This window comes from Erpetoichthys calabaricus, chromosome 17 (assembly GCF_900747795.2).
Source record: "Erpetoichthys calabaricus chromosome 17, fErpCal1.3, whole genome shotgun sequence".
In the NCBI taxonomy this organism is placed as follows: Eukaryota; Metazoa; Chordata; class Cladistia; order Polypteriformes; family Polypteridae; genus Erpetoichthys; species Erpetoichthys calabaricus.
In genome coordinates this window covers 91591791-91609260 of record NC_041410.2, presented here as the reverse complement: position 1 = coordinate 91609260, position 17470 = coordinate 91591791, and the positions used below count along the sequence as shown (strand labels likewise).

The following is a 17470-nucleotide window of genomic DNA, read 5'->3' as shown; positions in this document are numbered from 1 at the left end:
TTTTCTTCTTGTAAAGTCGGAAATGGGTCAATTTTGACCGTCAAGACAACACAAGGGTTAATATGAATTTTCCCGAAGTTAAGCACGGCCGGTCAGCAATGCCCTGCAGCTTCCACAATAACATCTTATTGCCAAACTCCACCAGCAAGCAGATGAACCCATGTGCCCAGAGTGGTGAAGCAGCCAGCCACACTCATGGCTCCACCAGCAACGATGAAAAATGTGCCCATTTAGAGGGCCTGCCTTCTTAGAAACGACAAGGCCTTCTCGCGAAATACGATTGCAGTTGGCCCTTCCAAAACAAAGACAAAGCTGCTCTACTGTTCCAGAATCTTTCAAACACACCAATCCATCTTTCTCTTACTTGATCCGACACAAGCTGCACACTTGGAATCTCCTGAGAGCTGCAATGCTCCCGCATGGCAGCACCGGGCATCCACAGTTCAAAGCAGGCTGGCGTTGAAAGATTCGGGAGTCTGTTCAACAATGGCCTAATGTCTTTTGAGCAGAATGCCACCGTAAATAAATAATCAGGCCATGGGGATCATATTAAGATAATCAGGAAAGTAATGTACGCTCCTCGGGTCTCTCATTTCATATCTCCATTTTTCTTTTAGTGCCCACCGATTACACCTGAGGATTCATCTCATTGACTCGAATGTGGATCAGCAGGATTAAACATGACATGCACAATTGGGTGACTGCACATGTCCTGTAGCCAATTTGGAGAATATCAGTCATGGCAGGTGCCCAAGCTGAACTGGTGAGCTGTGTTACTGGAGAAGGAGGAGGAGGAGGAGGTGAAGTTTTACCCTAACAGGAGAATCCCCTTAGCGGGGAGCCCCCGAGTCACATTTCAAATCGATACCAAATCAGGAGGAAGGAAAAACAGCAGGCGATGGGGAAAGATTTGAAGACGAGTTTGAATATAACGAGAAAAATAACGGGCGTCGTCGAATCGAGGTAAAGACATGCACGGTGTCACACATGCGCGCTTGGGGAGCAGCTAACGGGCTCAATGACGCCAAGAAAGCGGGTTCTGTACAGGGCAATGATGTCTCTCTCTCTCTCTCTGTCATTCAAACAGAAAAACTGAAGAATAAAACGCACCGTTTGAAGACTGGCAGACGATTCCACACACACACAATAAGAAGGCCTTTACTTCTGACCTCACCTGACGACTGCACTTCCGGGCCTCAACGTTCCACGTCATTTCCGCTCGACCTTCTTCCCAGCATTCCCTCTGTATTCAATTTCCTGCCAGTTTTACAACATAAAAATCCTCTCATTCACTGCAATGTTATCCTCTGTATGGCGACTTTGGACCTTACAGTACACAGGGCTAACGCCCCCAAACCTATTTGAGTGTGTTGTTTCAACTTCTGTCTTTCACAACGGCTCGACCATTTTGAAAATAGTTCACTGTGGAACTCTCATCTGCAAAGACAATCCTTGTAATTACTGTCTGCATTCTGCTTTCTGAATTTACGGGGTCGCCGGGCGGTGCCTCAACTCTTCATCGTAGTAAAGGTGAGCAAATTTATCAAAAATCCGAAAAACCGAAATCTCTCACTGGGGTTAACGTGGCACACTAAAGTGCCCAGTTTTGACCGACCGCTACAAATAATGTTATCGAGGTTACGCTAAAAACAAAAGTTAAGACCTCAACAGTTAAAAATTATGAAACGCTTCTGGTCCAGTCGGGCTTGTAATCGCTTCTAACTGCAAAGAAACAAATCCACAGCCATTTTCATAGCAGAATCCCCTGATTAGTTTAACCTTGAGCGACATTTACTGATTAGGCAATCAGGATAATTTTAGAGCATCACATTGGTGGACAGAAGTCAGAAAAACAAAAGAAAAAAAGGAAATTAAAACTGATATGAATTATAATCATTCAGCCTTACAGAATGTAAAAACGTTGGCGTAACTTGAAGTTAACCCAATCAGAAATGACAGACTGCATGTTGCAGTGCAAATCAACATGACACAAAATAAAATTCAGCACGAGCAAAAGTTTGATTCAAATCTTTTCAGCCGTCTGTCCGTCCGTTCATCATTGAACCCACGGAGTCCAGCTTAGGATCGTTGACATGGAAAAAATGAAATTCTAGAAATGATAACAAGCATAAAATGTGCTGCTAAAGCGCTTGGGTTTGAATTTACTTTAACGAGAAAAGGGAGCTTGTGCGTCGCTGTTTCTCGTTCAGCTAGAAGCTTCACTGTAAGCTGGAGCAGCATTTCTGGAACACGTCTTCAACGAATGTCAGGCATTGCATGTTATTAGAACATTAGAGCAATCTGGATGAGGACGAGCCATTCAGACCAACAAAGCTCTTCAAAAATAACATCAGGTCGACTTTTGAAGGTCTCTAAAGTTCTGCTGTCTGCCACACGACTTGGTCGCTTATTGCAAGTGTCTCTGTTGTCCTCTGTGTGAAGAAGAACTTCTTAACGTTTGTCTGAACTTCCCCTTTAACAAGTTTCCAACTGTGTCCCCGTGTTCTTGATGAACTCATTTTGAAGTCCCAGTCTCGATCCACTGGACTAATTCCCTTCATCATTTTAAACACTTCAGTCAGGTCTCCTCTTCATCTCCTTAAGGCTCAGCTCTTTTAATCTCCCCTCATAACTCATCCCCTGTTGCCCTGAATCAGCCTTGTCGCTCTTCTCTGGACCTTCTCTTGTGCTGTTATGTCCTTTTTGTAGCCTGGAGACCAAAACTGCACCCAGGACTCCAGATGAGGCCTCACCAGCGTGTTAAAAAGCTTGAGCAGAATCTCCTGTGACTTGTACTCCACACATCAATATATATATATAACCTGACATTCTGTTAGCCTTATTAATGGCTTCTGAACACTGTCGGGAAGTTGATAGTGTTGAGTCCACTATGACTTTGTCTCCCATCCATCCCACCTGAGCTGACCCTCTAATGTCTTCATTTCTAATCCTGTCCATCCTCGTCACCCCCAATGCAAATCTTATTATCTTTAACTCTGCCACCTCCAGCTCTGTCTCCTGCTTTTTGGTCAGTGTCACCGTCTCCAACCCATGTAACATAGCTGGTCTCACTACCGTCATGTAGACCTTCCCTATCACTCTTGCTGATACCCGTCTGTCACCAATCACTCCTGACACTCTTCTCCACCCACTCCACCCTGCCTGCACTCTCTTCTTCACTTCTCTTCCACAATCCCCATTACTCTGTACTGTTGATCCCAAGTATTTAAACTCATCAACCTTCGGGAACTCTACTCCTTGTATCCTCACTCATTCACACACATGTATTCTGTCTTGGTGTTCCTACTGACCTTCATCCCTCTCCACCTCTCCAGGGTCTCCTCAACCTGCTCCCTACTCTCACTACAGATCACAATGTCATCAGCAAACATCACAGTCCACGGGGACTCCTGTCTAATCTCGTCTGTCAACCTGTCCATCACCATTGCAAATAAGAAAGGGCTCCGAGCTGATCCCTGATGTAATCTCACCTCCGTCACTCCTACCGCAGACCTCACCACAGTCACACTTCCCTCGTACATATCCTGTACAACTCTTACGTACTGTAGAAAGCCAGGCCCTGGACACAGACAGACAGATACCGTATGTCCAAAACACACACGTTTATTACTAAACTAATATCCTGCACATAACACAGTGCTCCAAAATGAGGCCTTCTCTTCCCGACTCTCCTCTACTCCTTTCTTCACAAGCTTCGTCCTCCTCCTCCCGACTCTGGCCTAGGAATGGAGTGAGACAGCTTCCTTTATAGTGCAACCGGAAGTGCTCCAGGTGTCCCTTGATTAACATCTGGCAGCACTTGCGGGTGTGGCAGAAGTGCTGCATGTCCAGACTCTGGAGCTGTCCTGGCGGTGGCCACGGACCCCCACTGGGTTGAGCTTCTAAGCTCCAATTCCATGGCCCCGATGTAAACCAAGGGGGCTGCCCTCTCGTGTCCCGGTGGAGGTACTCCTGGCAGTATGCCCACTTCCCCCGGTCTTCTCTTGGAGAGGGCGTCCCGTCTGGACAGGATCCCCAGCCATCCATCACAGTACTTCTCTGCCACTCCCGACTTCCTCATACAATACCACAGCTCCTCTAGAGCCCCCCTGTCATACTCTTTCTCCAGGTCCACAAAGACGCAATGCAACTCCTTCTGGCCTTCACTAAACTTCTCCATCAACATCCTCAGAGCAAACATCTCATCTGTGGTGCTCTTTCTTGGCATGAAATGCCAAAAATAATTTTCAGACTGCCCTTCTGTGACGGCATCAGACACAGCAGTTGAAATTTATGAGGCAATAACAAAAATAATCATAAACATGACACCGATAATAATTTCTAGGAAGAAAAACAACTCATGTACAATTTATAATTTCGTTTCGTTATCAATCTGAATGCGTTCTTACTCTGCGCAGAAAACAACCCCACCTATCACTTGTACACTACACTCGGTTCTGGTTTCTGCAGCGTAATTAATATTAAACTAATAATTAGAACACAGCTTATCAGTGCGTCTATACTATATTCTTGTCTAGTTGATGCCTATAAATAATTATATGAGAAAAATTATTGCTGTTTCTCTACATATGAATGTAGTTTACATCTTTGCCTGAAGAAGGGGCCTGAGTTGCCTCGAAAGCTTGCATATTGTGTGGTGGATTGCCGGCTTCTTACCCCCAGGTCGCCAGGAGGAGCTCTCCGGACAGCATAAAACGTGCCCCGAGTTCCAGCAGGGCATCATGGACTTTGTAGTTTCTACACACAGCCCTGCTGGATACCTTGGAGGCCACCAGGAGGGGCTCGTGGGCTCTTATGTGCCCTATAAGCTGGGAGTACGTCATGGTCACGTGACAGGAAGAAACGACGTGCTCCCGGGTTGAAGAAAGGGACTGTTTACCCTGACCCGGAAGGAATAAGGAACTGTGGACTGCTGGACAGGAACACCTCCGGGTCAGGGGGTATAAAAGGACTCTGGGAAAGCCCAGACATTGAGCTGAGCTGGGAGGTAGGGTGGCGAAGTGTCTGGACGAGGAGGAGAGAGAATTGTGATTATTATAGTGTTTATTGTATGAGTAGTGTGGTGTGTAGAGTGCTTAGTGCACAGTATTATTATTTAATAAATAATAATTACACTTTTATCCGGTGTTTGGAGTGGTACCTGAGGGTCCAAGAGGTGGAGCAAAGCCTTATCTGCTACACTTGTAATCTTTTTAGTTCGCCAATAAAAGGTGTCATTTTGCTTGGCTTTTCTCTACATTCATAATGGCTAACATGGTACAACACCCTAGTGCTACTCTACATACGAAGAAATCTGTGCAAAATTTATCTTAATATTTCTTTATACGTCATTTTAATTTTCTATTTAAATAGGTAAACATATTCAGATATATTGGAGGGTGGCAAATTGAAGCCCTGCCCCGAGCGGCACGAACTCTTAGCTACACCACTAGGTGGGCTCAGAAGGATGGCGGGTGTATTTTTCTCTCCTAGACGTCTACTTTGTGCGTTCCTTGTGTTTCACCCTCCTTTGGGTGTTTCACGTTTTTAACTAAACTGCCATTTCTTTTTATTTGTTGGGTTTCACCGCTCCGTATTTCAGTCCAACACCACTAAGAGTGCCCCCTGCGGGCCACACCCTGTAACGCAGTAAGATGTACACAAAGGGTGCCAGTGTTCATTTTCAATTAGATTTGCAGAAAATCATCTCGACTGGCATATTTGAAGCATGGCAGCAGATGCCACCAAGGAGCCCGGTGACAAGCGTAATGTCCCTTTAATAACTGATCATTGGGCGGCTGCATATGCAGATTATAATGTTCAGCAATTTTCGCTTAGGCACACAAATTATTTTACTGCGCTTTATTGTCTTTCATAAATTGAATTCTCTCCTGGGAGAATCCACATGGTAAACATATGGCAAAGTGAAATATGTTAAAAGTGAAAAAAAAATGTTTATTACTGTCAATTTATTAGCTAAGTGCTGGATAGGCAAACACACGTCAGTGTACCAGGACCAGATAATATTGACCCTCGAGTTCTTAAGGAGGCTAGCGAGTCCAGATAGAAACCCTTTTAGGAAGTCACTGCACACTGGGGAGATTCTGAAGGACTGGAAAATAGAAAATATCATCCCATTATAGAAAAAGGGTGACAGGGCAGATCCAAGGAACTATAGGCCAGTAAGCTTAACATGCATCACAGGAAAATTAATGGAAGGAATTATTAAGGATAAGATTGAGCAACACCTGGCAAGGAGAGGAGTTATCATGAAGAGTCAGTATAAGGTTAGAAGAGGGAGGTCGTGTTTTACTAACATGCTGGAATTCTATGAGAGGCAGAAAAAGGATATGATCAAAGTGGAGCTCATGATAGATAGATAGATAGATAGATAGATAGATAGATAGATAGATAGATAGATAGATAGATAGATAGATAGATAGATAGATAGATAGATAGATAGATAGATAGATAGATAGATAGATAGATACTTTATTAATCCCAATGGGAAATTCACATTCTTCAGCAGCAGCATACTGATACAATAAATAATATTAAATTAAAGAATGATAACAATGCAGGTGAAAAACAGACAATAACTATGTATAATGTTGAATGTTAACGTTTACCCCCCCAGGTGGAATTAAAGAGTCGCATAGTTTGGGGGAGGAACGATCTCCTCAATCTGTCAGTGGAGCAGGACGGTGACAGCAGTCTGTCACTGAAGGTGCTCCTTTGTCTGGAGATGATCCTGTTCAGTGGATGCAGTGGATTCTCCATAATTGATAGGAGCCTGCTGAGCGCCCTTCGCTCTGCCACAGATGTTAAACTGTCCAGCTCCAAGCCTACAATAGAGCTTGCCATACCTCACCAGTTTGTCCAGACGTGAGGCGTCTTTCCTCTTTATGCTGCCTCCCCCGCACACCACTGCGTAGAAGAGGGCGCTCGCTACAACCGTCTGATAGAACATCTGCAGCATCTTATTGCAGATGTTGAAGGATGCCAGCCTTCTAAGGAAGTATAACCGGCTCTGTCCTTTCTTGCACAGAGCATCAGTATTGGCAGTCCAGTCTAATTTATCATCCCGCTGCACTCCCAGATATTTATAGGTCTGCACCCTCTGCACACAGTCACCTTTGATGATCACTGGGTCTATGAGGGGTCTGGTCCTCCTAAAATCCACCACCAGCTCTTTGGTTTTGCTGGTGTTCAGGTGTAGGTGGTTTGAGTTGCACCATTTAACAAAGTCATTGATTAGGTCCCTATACTCCTCCTCCAGCCCATTCCTGATGCAGCCCACGATAGCAGTGTCATCAGCGAACTTTTGCACATGGCAGGACTCCGAGTTGTATTGGAAGTCCGATGTATATAGGCTGAACAGGACCGGAGAAAGTACAGTCCCCTGCGGCGCTCCTGTGTTGCTGACCACAATGTCAGACCTGCAGTTCCCAAGACGCACATACTGAGGTCTGTCTTTAAGATAGTCCACGATCCATGCCACTAGGTATGAATCTAATCCCATCTCTGTCAGCTTATCCCTAAGGAGCAGAGGTTGGATTGTGTTGAAGGCGCTAGAGAAGTCTATATTTTGATATTAGTGATGTGGAATTCAGAAAGCATTTGATAAGGTGCCACGTGAGAGGGTGGGCAGCAAACTAAAAGAAGTGGCAGTTCAGGGTGTTTGTGTGTAGATGGGTGCAGAATTGGCTCAGACATCGGAAGCAGAAGGCGATGGTGTGAGGAACTTCATCAGAATTGATCGATGTTAAGAGTGGTGACCAGCAGGGGGCAGTGCAGGGGCCGCTGATATTTTTAATAATATCTAGAAAGGATTTAGATAGGAATATAAGTAACAAGCTGGTTAAGTTTGCAGATGATACCAAGATAGGTGGATTAGCAGATAATTTGGAACCCGTTATATCATTACAGGGTGGCACGGTGGCGTAGTGGTAGTGCTGCTGCCTCGCAGTTAGGAGACCTGGGTTCGCTTCCCGGGTCCTCCCTGCATGGAGTTTGCATGTTCTCCCCGTGTTTACGTGGGTTTCCTCCCACAGTCCAAAGACATGCAGGTTAGGTGCATTGGCAATTCCAAATTGTCCCTAGTGCTTGGTGTGTGTGTGTGTTTGCGTGCCATGACCAGGGTTTGTTTCCTGCCTTGCTCCCTGTGTTGGCTGGGATTGGCTCCAGCAGACCCCCGTGACCGCGATATAGCGGGATGGATGGATGGATGGATATATCTTTTGTGGAGGATTGCCGGCTTTCCAGTCCGGCCCTCACCCCCAGGCCGCTAGGAGGAGCCCTCCGGACAGCATATTGGTGCCCCGAGTTCCAGCAGGGCCTCATGGACTCTGTAGTTTTTATACACAGCCCTGCTGGATACCTTGGGGGCCGCCAGGAGTCGCTGCGAAGGGCCTCATGGACTCTTTTCTGCCCTATAACCCGGGAGTGCATCCCAGTCACGTGACTGGAAGAAGCGATGTGCTCCCGGGATGAAGAAAAGGACTTTGCCCTGACCCGGAAGGAAAACGGACTTGTGGGTTTGGCTTGGAGCCACTTCCGGGTCAGGGGCTTTAAAAGGACTCTGGGTGAGCCCAGACATTTGAGCTGAGCTGGGAGGTAGGGTGGCGACGTGTCTGGGAGTGGAGGATTGTTTATAGAGAAAGAGTATTGTGGTTAATGAGTGTGGTGTGGAGAGTGCTTTGTGCACCGTATAGTAATAAAAAGAAAAGTTATTATACTTTCACCTGGTCTCAAGAGTGGTACCTGAGGGTTCGAGAGGTGGACACGAGCATCTACTGCTACACTTTACAGAAGGACTTGGATAGCAGACAGGCTTGGGCTGATTTGTGGCAGATGAAATTTAATGTCAGTAAATGTAAAGTATTACATATGGGAAGTAAAAATGTTAGGTTTGAATACACAATAGGCGGTTGGAAAATCGAGAGTCCACCTCATGAGAAGGATTCAGGAGTCGTAGTGAACTCTAAGCTATCGACTTACAACAGTGTTCAGAAGCCATTAAGAAGGCTAACAGAATGTCCGGTTATATAGCGCCTTGATGTGTGGAGTACAAGTCACAGGAGGTTCTGCTCAAGCTTTATAACACACTGGTGAGGCCTCATCTGGAGTCCTGTGTGCAGTTTGGGTCTCCAGGCTACAAAAAGGAGATAACAGCACAAGAAAAAGTCCAGAGAAGAGCAACACGGCTGATTCAGGGCTAAAGGGGTTAAATTACAAGGAAAGATTAAAAGAGCTGAGCCTTTACAGTTTAAGCTGTTGACTGAAGTGTTTAAAATTATGATGGGAATTAGTCCAGTGAATCGAGACTGGGACTTCAAAATGAGTTCATCAAGAACACGGGGACACAGTTGGAAACTTATGAAGGGTAAATTTCGCACAAACTTTAGGAAGTTTTTCTTTACACGAAGAACGGCAGACACTTGGAATAAGCGACCAAGTAGTGTGGTAGACAGTAAGACTTTAGGGACTTTCAAAACTCGACTTGATGTTTTTTTAGAAGAAATAAGTGGATCGGACTGGTGCGCTTTGTTGGGCTGAATGGCCCGGAGTGTTCTAATGTTCTAATTTAAATCAACACAAGACTGTATCATTTAAAACCTCTGACTAAAATGCCCACTCATGAACTACTGTATTTATTGTCACTATTGCTATACGATGAAAGGATTTAGAAATTTCCCTGCAATATAACAGAATGAACCCCTCCGTATTATTAAAACTCAGCCCAGGGTCGAGGGGGGCCGAAGCTTTTCACAGCACCAGCCCTGGATGGGATGCTATTTGTTCTTCTATTAGTCTGTGGTTGATTTATTAATCAAATCTGCATGCTCCCATTTTAACGTTGATATTTGAGCCAAAACATGTGGTGGCACCTGAATTAAAACCGTGCTTAATCTACGTAGGACTGTGGTCAGTCGCAGCTGTTTGCTCTTTGTGTGGGGTGTGTGACCACAAGGGGGTGTCACTGAGCTCCGACCCTCAGACACGATGTCACCCCACACAGCTCCAGGTTGAATTAAAAAAATAAAAGGATTATTATCGTCTCTGTCACCTCCTCAAGTGAAACAACAATAATAATACGCACAGTAAAAGACCCCTCTCCGAGTGTCACCCGCTGCCTCCCAACTCTGACTCTCCAAGATGAGGCAGTGGGCTTCATTTAAACCGGACCCTAGGACTGCTTTCCAGTGTCATGGCATCAGTCGTGTGGAATACTTCTGGGTCGTGTGGAAAGCAGGGAAGTTCAATAGCAGCGTCCTCTGGTGGTACCCAAGGGTAGCACTTCCGGACTCCAATTCCCATGTCACCTAACCTTGGATCAGCCCAGAGGAACACTCCCACCTGCCCTGTGGGGGAATTGAAATGCACCTGGCATCCACATTCACCCAGTCCATCCACTGGCAGCCATGATCCCTTGACTTCTCTCTACCTTCATAATGGCTAACACAGTACAACACCCTAGTACCACAGATACCATGGAGGAATTCAATCCCTGGCTGGGATGGAGGAAGACATCTTGTCTGGTACCAGGGAAGCCATAATGGCTGGACTGGGCGAAGACGCATTCCTCCACGCGACAGGTGGCAGCATTCCTCAGGGGAAATGAACCCAATTAGGACACCCACAGGATGGCATGGGAATTGAGAGTCCGAAAAACACAGCCCTGTCGGGGTCTCTTACCCATTGGGGACTGCTCCCTGGTTTTTCACACGACACGACCTGGGAGTGTCACCAGAAACAGTTCCCAGGTCTCGTTCAGAAGGACTTGGGGAGTCAGAGTCGGGATGGCAGGGGCGACACTCCACTGGAGGTGCAAGGAGAGGATTTTTGTATTTGTGCTTGCGTGGATAAGTGTTTGGTGACAAATGAAAAGCTTTTATTTCAACCCGGAATTGTGTGGGGTGACAGTGTGTTTGCGATTTGGAGCCTCCTTGTGGTTCCACCTGGTATATACTTTTTATTGTCAAACTGCTCCATTTCTTTCAGTCAGTCAGCCATTGTCCAACCCGCTATATCCTAACACAGGGTCACGGGGGTCTGCTGGAGACAATCCCAGCCAGCACAGGGCACAAGGCAGGAACAAATCCCAGGCAGGGTGCCAGCCCACCCCGCAGGGAACACACACACATCCACTAGGGACAATTTAAGATCGCCAATGCACCTAACCTGCATGTCTTTGGACTGTGGGAGGAAACCCACACAGACACAGGGAGAACAAGCGAACCCAGGTCTCCTTACTGCGAGGTAGCAGCGCTACCCACTGCGCCACCGTGCCACCCCCATTTCTTTCAGTCTGACAGAAAAGTTAGCTGGGTAGAAAAAAATCCAGCATCAGCAAAACACTCAAAACACGGCATGGCCATCGCATGCTTAACTGATAGATAATAATAACTAAGGTCCATTCCTGAACTGTCAGCATTTGGATCCCGGGAGTAACCACACAGTGCGCTTTATTGCTATCATCTTTTGCAGTGCCGTATTAATTTTTTGTAATGAGCTCTCTTGCTGATCACGGGCACCCGGCCAGAGTTTTTATTAACAATTTCCAAAAGCCCACAGTGTCTGCTTAACACGTCTCCAGGACACAAACCTTGGAAACAGCAAACAAAAGATGGCCGGTTACCCTAAATGATACGAAGCGTTGCGTGCTTTCATTTTCATCGAAAGGTTTAAATTACTGTCTCAAAGAAAACAAAGCAAGCGCTCGAGGGGGGTCTTAATCAACCTAAATAGATGGCCATGCCTGTCACCTGAATTCTGTGGAAGGAATGGAATTTTTCATTCCAAAATTTCATTAAGAGAACAATTATGGAGAGAGAGAGCAATAGACAAGACAAAAACATTGAACATTTTAGTTTTGGGAGATGATTTTGTGTTACGGCGCTGAATCAAGGCAGTGGTGTTATTTATGGGCCTGCCTGCCATTAAATGGACAAGCATATAAAAGTAAGAATCGATGCAAAAGGTCACGGCAGTAAAATAAAATGCATGCTCAAAATGTCAAGCGAGACGTATAGTTTGAGAGTCAGACGTTGTAGGCGAGTGGGCGGGCAGCAGCTGGGAATCTAACCAGTGGAATCAGAAGAAAGACGCGCGAGTCACGTTTTCCAGGGAACAGTCTGTAGAGCAGGTGAAAAGAAGGTGAGTCTTCTGGACCAGATGGCCTGCAGAAAAGCAAAATGGGGTGCAGGGCAGGAATGGATTGTCGTCGTCTGAGACTCTATGGCGTCTGTCGGCACAGCTCAAGCACTGCAGTGTCCTTACTCCGCTGCTCACTGCATTAATTTAAATGGCCACTGTAAGAAAAGCAACCTATCCATCCATCCAACCCACTATATCCTAACTACAGGGTCACGGGGGTCTGCTGGAGCCAATCCCAGTCAACACAGGGCACAAGGCAGGAAATAAACCCCGGGCAGGGCGCCAGCCCACCGCAGAAAAGCAACGTATTGAAAATTAAACATTGCCAACAGGGAGGTGATGATGCACGTTAATCGACTTTCCCCTATTGAGCTTTTTTTGTGTGTGTTTTTCTGATGTTACAAATTCCGAGCGATCTTAAAAACAACATTTTCAAGCACACTTCACGCGGTTTAGGATGGCAGGGTAACCAAAGCTTGCACTTGTCATGCTGGGATCAAGGTCAGTGTATATTACTGGTGCTGTTGGTCAGTCCACATCTCGTCTCGCCCTCTGGGTGGTCCCGTAATCGGTCATCCCATTTCTCTGATCCACTTTTTAGGTGGCGCAGTGGTAAAGCTGCTGCCTCACAGGAAGGAGACCAGGGTCCACGTTCCGGGGTCCACCCCGTATTTGCATGTGTTCCTCATGTCTGCATGGGTTTCCTCTCACAGTCCGAAGACGCGCAGGTCAGGAAGATGAGAGATGCTAAACTGGCCCCAGTGTGTATGTGTGCAAAACACCACGTAATGCGTTTGTAGCTTACTTCTTCTTCTTTCGACTGCTCCCATTAAGGGTTGCCACAGCGGATCATCTTTTTCCATATCTTCTAACTTTAGAACAATCTGGACGAGAACAGGCCATTCAGCCCAACAAAGCTTGCCAGTCCTTTCCACTTATTTCTTCCAAAAAAAAAAACGTCAAGTCGAGTTTTGAAAGTCCCCAACGTCTTACTGTCTACCACACGACTTGGTCGCTTATTCCAGGTGTCTGTAATTCTCTGTGTTAAGAAAAACTTCTTAACATTTCTCTGAACTTCCCCTTTAACAAGTTTCCAACTGTTCCCCCGTGTTCCTTTAAAGTCCCAGTCTCGATCCACTACACTAATTCCCTTCATAATTTTAAACACTTCAATCATGGCATCCATTAATCTTCTTTTGCTTGAGCGCGGTCAGCTCGGGTGTGTGGTCATTAATTTGAAATCAATACATTTTCCATTTTTGCCCATCCATCCTACTCCATTAGGGCTCTTGAGTAAGACCCTTAACCTGAAAATTGCTCCTGAGGTGCTGCACAATGGCTGACCCTACACTCCGACAATCCAAAGGTCATGAGAAAAGACAATTCTCCCTCGGGGATTAATAAAATAAATCAAATCAAAAATCTACACTCAATAAGCTGCAATGGGAAAGTGAAAAACCGGTTTTCAAAACGGCTTTCTTAAAAACATCAAAACCCCTTAATCGATAATCCCATATCTTTTGTCAGATTTCTGTTTTGGTCCCATCTGTGACTACAAGTTATGTGACAGTTTTAGGGTCAGAGGCACAGGCAACCAATAGGAATACAAAGAGGAACAACTGGAGCCGTTTTATTTGAAACCACAGCTAAGTGCACTCATATAATATTTCGTCAATTTGTATGTCGTTCTCGGTGACAGGAATCTCCTCACAGACCTGCTCTTTAAAAGCCAGCGCAATGGTGTAGGGTTTTCCTTTAGGGTGCTTCAGGCATCGCTCCAAGAAACTGTCATAATATCCCTTTCCACGGCCCAGGCGGTTGCCATTTTTGTCAAATCCCAGGCCAGGCATAAGAATCAAATCAAGTCCACCTGTGAAGAGACAGAAAAATAAACTTCAAAATACAGTAAGTGATAAAGAGCGATGAGGGTAATGAATAAAATTACTCAACAACAAAAAAAAAAAATCCTTTCCAGAGAGCAGTAAATTCAAAGGGGGTATAAAATAATTACAGACTGGTTGGGTAATTTATAAGAACTTACTACATTGTGGAGTAATATGGTGGCACAATGTTTAGGGCTTCTGCTTTGTAGATCCAGAGTTCTGGGTTTGAATTTCATGCCCAGTCACTGTGTGTGGAGTCGTGATAGATGATATCGTCCATCGAAGATTGACTCCAAACATTTGCATAAATATTCTTTTTTTTTTTTACCTTTTATGGACTTTTATTTTCCATCTGGCATGTTACAGAAGAAAGCTGCCAGGCACTCACCTTCCAGCAGGAGGCGCCCGTTTAGTTTGTTTAGCAGGAGTGCGCTGTAGTTGAGGGAAGGCAGCCTGATGACTGCGTCACGCACAAAGTGTGAATGGGAAGAGCCGCTGTGGCGCTCGTGTAGCAAAGTGTAAAGTGTTATTTATCATTTTGTTTTTTTTCAGTTATAAACTTTCCCAAAAAGAGTTGATCCCTGTAAATAGTTAATAGCATACTAACAATTATAATTTGTTGTAGTCTTCTTCTTCTTTCGGCTGCTCCCGTTAGGGGTTGTCACAGCAGATCATCTTCTTCCATATCTTCCTGCCTTCTCCATCTTGTTCTGTTACACCCATCACCTGCATGTCCTCTCTCACCACATCCATAAACCTTCTCTTAGGCCTTCCTCTTTTCCTCTTCCCTGGCTGCTCTATCCTTAGTACCCTTCTCCTAATATACCCAGCATCTCTCCTCTGCACATGTCCAAACCAACACAATCTTGACTCTCTGACTTTGTCTCCCAACTGTCGAACTTGAGCGGACCCTCTAATGTCTTCATTTCTAATCCTGTCCATCCTCGTCACACTCAATGCAAATCTTAGCATCTTTAACTCTGCCACCTCCAGCTGTGTCTCCTGCTTTCTGGTCAGTGCCACCGTCTCCAGCCCATATAACATAGCTGGTCTCACTACCGTCCTGTAGACCTTCCCTTTCACTCTTGCTGGTACCCATCTGTCACAAATCACTCCTGACACTCTTCTCCACCCACTCCACCCTGCCTGCACTCTCTTCTTCACTTCTCTTCCACAATCCCCATTACTCTGTACTGCGGAGTGGTGGCTCTGAGGCCAGGGATCTGCACTGGCAATCGGAAGGTTGCCGGTTCGAATCCCGTAAATGCCAAAAGGGACTCTGCTCTGTTGGGCCCTTAAGCAAGGCCCTTAACCTGCAATTGCTAAGCGCTTTGAGTAGTGAGAAAAGCGCTATATAAATGCAAAAAATTATTATTATTATTAATTATTATTATTACTGTTGATCTCAAGTATTTAAACTCATCCACCTTCACCAACTCTACTCCCTGCATCCTCACCATTCCACTGACATCCCTCTCATTCACACACATATATTCTGTCTTGTTCCTACTGACCTTCATTCCTCTCCTCTCATATCTCCACCTCTCCAGGGTCTCCTCAATCTGCTCCCTACTATCGCTACAGATCACAATGTCATCAGCAAACATCACAGTCCATGGGGACTCCTGTCTAATCACGTCTGTCATCCTGTCCATCACCAATGCAAATAAGAAAGGGCTCCGAGCCGATCCTTGATGCAATCCCCCTCCGTCACTCCTACCGCAAACCTCACCACAGTCACACTTCCCTCTAACATATCCTGTACAACTCTTACGTACTTCTCTGCCACTCCCGACTTCCTCGTACAATACCACAACTCCTCTCGAGCCCCCCTGTCATATGCTTTCTCCAGGTCCACAAAGACGTAATGCAACTCCTTCTGGCCTTCTCTAAACTTCTCCATCAACATCCTCAGAGCAAACATCACATCTGTGGTGCTCTTTATTGGCATGAAACCATCCTGCTGCTCACTAATCATCACCTCACATCTTCGCTGAGCTTCCACTACTCTTTCCTATAACTTCATGCTGTGGCTCATCAATTTTATTCCCCTGTAGTTACTGCAGTTCTGCACATCCACCTTATTCTTAAATATCGGCACCAGTACACTTCTTAGATAGATAGATAGATAGATAGATAGATAGATAGATAGATAGATAGATAGATAGATAGATAGATAGATAGATAGATAGATAGATAGATAGATAGATAGATAGATAGATAGATAGATAGATAGATAGATAGATAGATACTTTATTAATCCCAATGGGAAATTCACATTCTTCAGCAGCAGCATACTGATACAATAAATAATATTAAATTAAAAAATGATAACAATGCAGGTGAAAAAACAGAAAAACAGACAATAACTTTGTATAATGTTGAATGTTAACGTTTACCCCTCTGGGTGGAATTAAAGAGTCGTATAGTTTGGGGGAGAAACGATCTCCTCAATCTGTCAGTGGAGCAGGACAGTGACAGCAGTCTGTCGCTGAAGCTGCTCCTCTGTCTGGAGATGATACTATTAAGTGGATGTAGTGGATTCTCCATAATTGATAGGAGCCTGCTGAGCGCCCTTCGCTCTGCCACAGATGTTAAACTGTCCAGCTCCATGCCAACAATAGAGCTTGCCTTCCTCACCAGTTTGTCCAGACGTGAGGCGTCTTTCCTCTTAATGCTGCCTCCCCAGCACACCACTGCGTAGAAGAGGGCGCTCGCCACAACTGTCTGATAGAACATCTGCAGCATCTTATTGCAGATGTTGAAGGACGCCAGCCTTCTAAGGTAGTATAACCGGCTCTGTCCTTTCTTGCACAGCACATCAGTATTGGCAGTCCAGTCTAATTTATCATCCAGCTGCACTCCCAGATATTTATAGGTCTGCACCATCTGCACACAGTCACCTTTGATGATCACTGGGTCTATGAGGGGTCTGGGCCTCCTAAAATCCACCACCAGCTCTTTGGTTTTGCTGGTGTTCAGGTGTAGGTGGTTTGAGTCGCACCATTTAACAAAGTCATTGATTAGGTCCCTATACTCCTCCTCCAGCCCATTCCTGATGCAGCCCACGATAGCAGTGTCATCAGCGAACTTTTGCACATGGCAGGACTCCGAGTTGTATTGGAAGTCCGATGTATATAGGCTGAACAGGACTGGAGAAAGTACAGTCCCCTGTGGCGCTCCTGTGTTGCTGACCACAATGTCAGACGTGCAGTTCCCAAGACGCACATACTGAGGTCTGTCTTAAGATAGTCCACGATCCATGCCACTAGGTATGAATCTAATCCCATCTCTGTCAGCTTGTCCCTAAGGAGCAGAGGTTGGATTGTGTTGAAGGCGCTAGAGAAGTCTAGAAACATAATTCTTACAGCACCACTACCTCTGTCCAAGTGAGAGAGGGATCGGTGTAGCATATAGATGATGGCATC

At 45.5% G+C, this 17470-nt stretch overlaps 1 protein-coding gene across 1 annotated transcript in view; it reads right to left on the bottom strand.

Annotated features, from left to right (window-relative positions):
- Positions 1-13763: 13763 nt before the first annotated feature.
- mthfs (5,10-methenyltetrahydrofolate synthetase (5-formyltetrahydrofolate cyclo-ligase)) overlaps positions 13764-17470 on the bottom strand; it is a 56422-nt gene continuing 52715 nt past the window's right edge. Inside the window, exon 3 of the mRNA XM_028823142.2 lies at positions 13764-14029. Coding sequence (XP_028678975.1) covers positions 13806-14029 — 224 coding nt within the window. The 3' untranslated portion in view covers positions 13764-13805. The remainder of the gene's footprint in view (positions 14030-17470) is intronic.